Source organism: Egretta garzetta, unplaced genomic scaffold (genome assembly GCF_000687185.1).
Source record: "Egretta garzetta isolate BGI_Z169 unplaced genomic scaffold, ASM68718v1 scaffold448, whole genome shotgun sequence".
NCBI classification, from domain to species: Eukaryota; Metazoa; Chordata; class Aves; order Pelecaniformes; family Ardeidae; genus Egretta; species Egretta garzetta.
The window spans coordinates 1925074-1933194 of NW_009260497.1; the positions used below are offsets into that span (position 1 = coordinate 1925074).

General features: G+C 50.2%; 1 protein-coding gene across 1 annotated transcript in view; it reads right to left on the reverse strand.

Moving 5' to 3' along the window:
• Window positions 1-431: 431 nt before the first annotated feature.
• SRPRB (SRP receptor subunit beta) overlaps window positions 432-8121 on the reverse strand; it is an 8284-nt gene continuing 594 nt past the window's right edge. Inside the window, exons 2-6 of the mRNA XM_035900057.1 lie at window positions 7683-7760; window positions 5866-5948; window positions 5309-5445; window positions 4357-4411; window positions 432-1787 (exon numbers count right to left, since the gene is read on the reverse strand). Of these exons, the coding sequence (XP_035755950.1) occupies window positions 1571-1787; window positions 4357-4411; window positions 5309-5445; window positions 5866-5948; window positions 7683-7760 (570 nt within the window). The 3' untranslated portion in view covers window positions 432-1570. The remainder of the gene's footprint in view (window positions 1788-4356; window positions 4412-5308; window positions 5446-5865; window positions 5949-7682; window positions 7761-8121) is intronic.

Here is an 8121-nt window from a genome sequence, read left to right on the forward strand (position 1 = left end):
GCTACTGACACTCTACAATGCTACAGGGAGGCCGAGGATGCCCCAGACAGAAAGGAAAAGACAACAGATCAGTTGAGTGATGAAAGCAGCATCAACCCAGAGAGGAAAGGAGCCTGCAAAGGACAGAAGAGGTATGCCAGGAGCCAGCCACTCCCTCCTACTCCAAAACGAATGGGAAAACAACAGAACCAAAAAGAAAACTTTCAATGCTGCAGGACCTTGCAATTTGCCGTGCAGTATCCTGAAGAGCAATCATCTTCACACAGGCGCTGCCCAGGAACGGCACCTGGTCAGAGCGCCGAGCTACACTGAGTCGCTGGGCAGGGCAAGGGTGTCTTAAGGCTGTTTGGGAAGGGGAATTTGCGCTCCCAGCACAGCACCAGGGTCTTGTCTCCCACCTGACTGACACCAATGCTACTGGAAGGTCTCCCTTTGGATAACCAATGCTCCTGGCCAGAGCACGGCAAGGAGAGCAACATCCTTTGGAAAAGCATGAATCGGAGCCTTTGGAGCCTCCAGCAGCCTGCCGAGCCACTGCGATAGCTGCAGCGACTGGCGGTGTCCCCTCAGCCGTCCCTGCAAGAGGAGCAGCTGAGGCAGGTGACACAAGGTGACAGGAGCTGACACAAGAGGCAGGCAGGCGACCGCGCAGCAAACGCTTCTCACACCCGATCTCATGCGTAACGTAGGTATGAATCTAAAAACGTGCCTGCCTCATAGTTTCAAGCTAAGACCCTACTACAACTCTGCCACTTGGAGAGCGTGGCTACATGTCTGTGGGAGAAGAGCCTGAAGCATGGGAAGGAGAAGCAGAGTGAAAGAAGCTTTCAGGACATTAAAGCATTAAAAGAAAAGCTCCCAAGAACTGTCCAACAGTGGAAATCACCCAAGGACACAGGTGGTGTACAGTGACAAAGGCACATCAGCCAGCCTGGTTTGGGTGTTTAACAGACCGTTCCAGTCCCATAGAAATGGGACTGCAAGGCCTTGGAAGATCAGCAAGGTAGGAAACACAGAGGTAAACAGCTTTTTATACTCTCTTCAACAACTGCCCAATGGAGAGAGCCTGCGCACTTTGCCAGGGCAGCATAGATGATGTGCACAGTGCTCCGAAGCAGCATGAGGCTGGGGAAAGAAGTCAGAATCAGTCAGATCAGTAGCTCCGAGAGGCAACAGGGTTGCAATGCTAAGCCAAGGGAGAAGACAACATGCAGATTCCAACCTCTGAAAGTCACCTGGCAGTTCACTCCTTCCTAATTTGCAAATGAAGAGCCTACAGATTAAGGAAACACATAAATCCAAAGGGTCAGCATCCCAGAGGAAGAGAAAGGAAGAGGGGAGAGGAATAAAAATGCTGCGGTGTGAGGGGAGAGTCAGAGGAAATCACACCAGCAATTGTGTCATGTTGCTCCCAAGCCCACGAGCAGCAGGGGAAGATACCACGCTGGTTTCCAGCTGAAGTTTCTTCTACAGCGAGATCAGATTTGAGCGCTTCAGACCATCTTTTTCCTTCCAGTCCCCAAGCATCCCACCTCCTCCAGCCTCTCCCTCCAGCCCTGCTCTTTTCTGTTCAGGCGATCTTGGCCAGCCATTTCTCAAGGCCTTCGAAGTCAGCATCTCCCTCCTCTCCCTTGCTGCCCCGAGCACTGCACTCCACGAATTCCACCTTCATGGGTAGCTGGGAGAAGTCGAAGTCCTTGCCCTTCTTCCCCAGCTGGGCAGGGCCCCCAGTGGCTGAGCCATCCAGACTGGTGGGGGCTGCAGAGCGGGTCACTCGTAAGGTGTTGCTGCAGATAGAGGAGGGGAAGAGTCAGGAACTGTGAACCAGGGGAACGTTACCTGCACCATGGCTGTTGAGATGTTTTGGACTCAGCTCTGCCAGCAGGATGCTGGCTACACCAAGGACAAAAGGTGCCATGGCTCTGCACAGGCAGAGGTGAGCACTTTGGCCACTTCTCTTAAATACCTGCTGGGAGGCACAACTGCAGAGAAGCTCAGGAGAGGAAGACAGACAGAAGCTCATCCCTCTGCCACCTGAGCGTGCCAAATACCCAAGAGGGGGGATTGAGTCTCCCCGCTGTTCCCATGAGCAATGCCTGCCCAAGGAGCAGGCTGCAACGTCACTACTGCTCCTGCCCTTCAGCTCGCTGCAGCACCCCAACTCCCTGCCACCTGTGGAGAGGAAGGATGGACCTCGTTGTCCACACTCACCACGGCATCCAGGGCAGAGGCAGCACAGGGAGATAGAACAGCCCAACAGGCGCAGAGGCACTGCGATTTGACTGCCTCTAAGGTCCCAAAAAGCAAAGCTAGGGAAGTCAAGGGGCTGCACCAGGCACAGAGGCAAACAGCAATCCCCCCCCAGCTTTTTGCATAGCAGGGCCTCACGGCTGGACTGCTGCTTCTCTTCCAGAGACAGAGCAGCCTGGCCGTGCCTGCTCTCAATCAATCCCAGCTACTCCTCATTCACAGAAAGGAGCTAAATTAATGGGGCATGGGGGAAGAACAACGCTGCCCAGAGACATGAGTTCAGGAATAAGAGAGCAGACGCTTCCTTGGGTTCTCCACACAAGGACATCCATGTATGGCAGCACAGGGAGAGGATGGCAGCAACCTGCCAGCTGTCAGGAATAACACTGCCTAACAGGGCACGTATTACCTACCTAGAAAACCAACTTCTACACACAGATAACTGCCAAATGCCCAACATCAGAACCAAGGAACGCTAGTTTTCCTGGAGAGCTTGAATATGTGGCAACTAATTCCTCCCTTAAAAACAGGAAGGTCAGGTATTCAGCCTGGAAGAGGCACCAGCAGTAATAACCCTGCTGCCATCTGCTGGCCAAAGAGATTATAGAATCACAGAATCATTTAAGGGTGGAAAAGACCTGTTAGATCATCATAGAATCATAGAATGTTTTGGGTTGGAAGGGACCCCTAGAGGTCATCTAGTCCAACCCCCCTGCAGTGAGCAGGGACACTGCTAACTAGATCAGGTTGCTCAGAGCCCCATCCAACCTGGCCTGGAATGTTTCCAGGGATGGGGCCTCCACCACCTCTCTGGGCAAACCTGTTCCCAGTGTTTCACCACCCTCAGTGTAAAGAATTTCTTCCTTATATCTAGTCTAAACCCACCCTGGTTTAGTTTAAAACCATTACCCCTTGTCCTGTCACAGCTGGCCCTACTAAAAAGATTTTCCCCATCTTTCCTATAGGCCCCCTTTAGGTACTGAAAGGCCGCAATCAGGTCTCCCCGCAGCCTTCTTTTCTCCAGGCTGAACAAGCCCAACTCCCTCAGCCTGTCCTCCGTAAGCCTAATGCTGCCAAATCCACCACTTGGCAACAAGATGGCCATAGCCCATGAACATGCATTTGTTTGGAGACCAAAGAGCTACACTCCTCCGCCTACTCTCAAGACCGCCTTGCCACTAAGTGCAATCCAGCAAACAGGACCCACAGGCAACAGGAAGGCAAAACATCAACTGAGTGCACGTGGGGAAGCGAAGTCTCTACTAGATCCTGGTGGAGAAGTCCACCATGGCGCAAGAGCTGCACAGGTCTCTCCCAGAGCAGATTTGACCCATCTATAACTATGGGACTCACAGGCAGAATCTTCATGCACAGAGATTAAATATAGCTTTAAAAAAAAAAAAAAATCTTCTACTGGCCCCCTCCCCAGATGGACTTGCCAGCCGTTGATGCTGCAACTCATTCAGTTGGCAGCTTACAATGTAGCACAGTCTACAAGCCCCTTTCTCCTCCTTCCACTTCCTCTTACAACTTAAAATTAGCAACAGATCGTACATCATTTGACTTCCCAGATTCACGTCCTTCCTAGGGCAGAGACAGAGCCAGCACGGGGTCCCAAACCAGCTCCTGCAATGCCTGTTAGCAGACCAGGAAAACTAGACGCTCCCCCCCCAGCTCTCCGGCTTTGCACGCCAGGCCCTTTTGTGTCAGAGCAGGCCTGCAAAAAAACCCGTGCCAGTGCAACTTAGCAGAGCTACTAAGATCTTCACACCACTCGCAGAAAGTCTGACATTTGGAAGCCAACCCTCCCTGTGCCAGATACCTCCCTGGGCCACAGGAGGTATCGCTTAGCCTACGGATGGCGGCTTTTAGGAAAGGATTGAGATGTTGTTTCTAGCTTCTAGGAGGCAATGCACTGTCTGTGCCCACTGCTTTTTGGTGTGCTTTATCTTCTCTCATCCTGCTTATGCCTACACAGACAAAACAGACCGCTCTCTTCTATAACAAACTTAGATGTGGCTCAAGGACACTCACTGGGCGCTGCAGTAACAGACAGAAAGGAGAATAGAGAAGCTCAGAGGGTTTAAGATCCAATTTCATACTTACAGCTCCTTCTCTAGCTGCTGTTGAATAAGTTTTGCTGATTTTGCCATCGTGACATCTAGAGAGAGAAAAGGAAAGGAAATCAGCTCTTTGATTTTATGTCAGAATTCAGAACCTGGTTCCTCCTCCTAAACATAGAGTAAGGCCTGCTCATACAGGGCAGTCATAAGAGTTATTGGGACAAAGACAGCTGCATCTGCACTGGGATAAGGGATGCTGGAGCTTTGGGTTTGCAGGCACGAATGGGACCAATCCAGACATCTGATACAATGTAGGGAATTAATTTCTTCTTGCAGGCAGTAAGTTCTTTCAAAAAGAGGATGGGGTCTGATGTCCCACCCACAAGGCCCAGCAATCTCGCCTCTCCCAGCATTACAGAGCTCACCACAGTGCTTTTTAACCATGTAGCCACGAAGGCGTCAGGCAGCTCCTGAAGCAGTGCAAGAAATAACTAAGAAAACCAAAACAGATACTGCCCAAAAGCTTCAGGTTGTTATACACAGATCCACACCTTTCCTGTAAACGCTGTAGGGATCCGAAAATCTAGTCCTTTCCAATAACTGGATGTTCCTGCTAGTCCAAATCAAGAAAAAACATACAATATTGGCAGCTAAATGGCTGTCTGTTTTTAACACTGAAGCTGCCTGATAGTTCATTATGATCAAGTTGATCCTATTTTCTGCTGCCTGCAGATTCAGAAAGACAGCTCTGCACAAGCAGAAAGTCACCTGCCTTACTGAAGCCCATCTGAAAAGCTGTAGCTCTCCCAAGTGGAGCTTCCCTACAAAGCTATTAGACATACCTGACCCAAGATCTTTTCGTCCAAGCTTAAAACTAAGTTCCAGCCTTGATTTTGTCAAAATCCCAACCCCTAAGAACTTCAGCATCCATGGCATTTTCCCTTATCACTCAAGGACCGAACCCAACGTCCAGCCCGCAAGGCAGCACCCAGTACCTTGCTTATTGCAAGCGATCAGCAGCGCGGGTGCATTTTTGAGGACAGTGCTATCGACCAGGACCTGGTACAGGAACTCCGCCACATCCTTCACCTCCCGCTGGAAGGCCACGCTGTCCACCACAAACACAATGGCTCTGGAGGAAAGAAGGAAGAACACATGCTGGACCTGAAGCTCTGCAACCATCCTTCCCCTGCAAGTATTCCAGCCTGGTCTAACACATTTGTTTCCACAACTGATCTCATCCAACCCAAGAGCTGGCTGAAATACACCTTATGTTCAGCCGCAGCAGGAAATCCTTCCCACTCTGCCCCATGGATACACCACATCCCCTAAACCCTCCCCACTGCAGCTGCTTTGCCTCCTGATGCACTACAAACACAGGTAAGCGGGAAAGCAGAAGAATAACTAACCCCCACTGCCCCACGGCAGAGCTCTGACCTTCAGGGCACCACCACCCAGCCCAGCTCACAGCAACATCAGCACCATCGCTTGGTTCATTGCTGTCCAAAACTTCACCTGCCCCCTCCTACCCTGCCAATCTCCTCCAAGTTACCTGGCTGCCGCCTTGAACCTCTCCAAGAACTGAAGCCGCAAACTCTCATGGCCTGGAAGGTCGATTAAGGTCACGTTAGCGCTCTGGGAACAGAAGCGAGAAGGCATCAGCAAGACCTCACCTAGGGGTACCTGTGATCACGGAGCGGGGAAAACCAGCCTGACAGCGGATTCCAGTCAGCCTGGTGTTGGGGCAGCAGTGGGCGAGCGAATCCCCATACCGGGCAGAAGCACATAACTCTCCCCAAGGTGCAGTCTCTCCACCAGCCCAAACAATTCTGAGAGGCAAAAGAAATGCTGAGTAACGACATTCACGGCCAGGACTCAATAAGGAGGGTGCCAACACCAGCAAACCACCAACCAGAGCTGAGAAGATAGAGCATGACTGCAGAGAAAAGAGAACGTTCAACCTGCTTCTCATCTACAGTACCACCCCCTACAACTGCCACACACACAGCGAGGGCGACAAAGCTTCATCAGTCACCTCTCTTGGGACACCAGCAGATTTATACTGTCCCTGACAGCAAGCAGATCTCTGCACAGCAAAACCACAGACTCCTGTCCTGCCCTGACACACTAATCCCACTGTCTCTGAATCAGGATATCTATTCACGCCCAAGAATCTGCGCAACTGCAAGTCTACCTAAATACACGTTACTTTGCCAGGAATAACACAAAAAACGCCCTTGCAAGAGACTTTTTTAATTGAAAGTTACAAACATTTCCCTTTCCACAGGTTGCCAGCCAGAAAAAGCAATGACATTAAAGAGAACGAAAGCCTCTCACATGCTCCTGATCGAGATGCGGCCACATAGGGCCATGCCACCGTTCTCAAGATAATGCTCAAACGACACAAGACCCCGTCTACTCACTGCTCTTGGATTTTAATAGAAACCTTGTCTACAGTTTAAAAAAAAAGAAAAGCAACGGTCTGCATTGGAGCATTCCAGCACCTCTCCCCCTCCAAATACCTCCTGGCTGCTCAATCTTAGAGATGCAAATATAAAAAAAAAAAATCCCTGCACCTCCCTTTACTAAGTTTTTAACCTCTTATTATCAGCACTGTTACTGAAGATTGCCATAGAGAAGCCACAAAAACATCCTCTGCTTTTACAATTCACCCACACAGAACGCACTGCCATCTTGCTGCTTTCGCTGCTGCACCCAGCAAGAGACAGAAACTCTTCTGAAATGGAAGAGATCACCATAAACTGAAAATAAGGAGGTCTGTGGCAGTCCAGCACCTGCAAGTAACCCAAACCCCTTCTGAGACTACACAAGGTTCACCTGGAGACTCTTTTCAATCCTGCTAAAGCTTTTAAATTCAGATTTTCTTGGGAGACACAGAAATTACTGCCCAGCAAATAAATCAAACATGACAGAACAACGTTCCCTCACAAATCTCCCTCCTGCTCCGAACCACACTGCCATCCCCAGAGTGCTGTGTTCTGCTCTACTTGTAAAAGCAGCTCCTTGTCCTCTTCTGCAGGAAAAAACACCACACCCTACCCACCTCTCAAAACGCAACACACAGACATGGTTTTCAGTCAGAAAGGTTTCACGATTTGGCAAGCAAAGAAAAAAGAAGCTGCGCATACGAGGAGACCCCAATACACTCCAGTATTTTCCTACTCTCTCAGTGTGCGTTGTCTAAAAAAATCCTGTCCCACACTCGGACCAAACTAGTGACTGATTTGAAGGGGGGAAGACTGAGCAGCACAAAAAGCATCAAGCCAGGTTTAGCATATGGAGCAGAAAAACAAAGGTGCCGGCTGTAGCAACCATGCACAAGTTACAGCCAAAAACCTGCCCGCTCACCTTGTCATTGCTGACTCTGTAAACTGCGGAGCTGTCGGTTATCGAAGTCTGGGTATCGCGATATTTGCCTGTCAACAGCTGTGGAAAAAAATAAACAGGCACATTCAGGTAAAGGAAGCTGGAGGAACACTGGCATCGCATTTCATCCACTCAGAAACAGAAATGATCTGTAAGGGGTAACAGACTTCAGATATCTGACTTCAATTTGTGTGCGTGAAACAATTTCAGGGGTTTCCCCCCCAAAGGATTAAGACAACAATCATTAAGAGAAAAAACTTATTTATGTACTGAATCTCCATTATACTAAAAAAAGGAAGAAAGCGTGCCTGCAAATCCTTCGGGGCACCTTCACCTCTGTACGAGGACAGCAGGCGGCCGGAGCCGGGGCAGCTCCCCCGGCCTGGGGCTCCTCCGGCGGCCGCTGCGAGGGGTCCCCCCC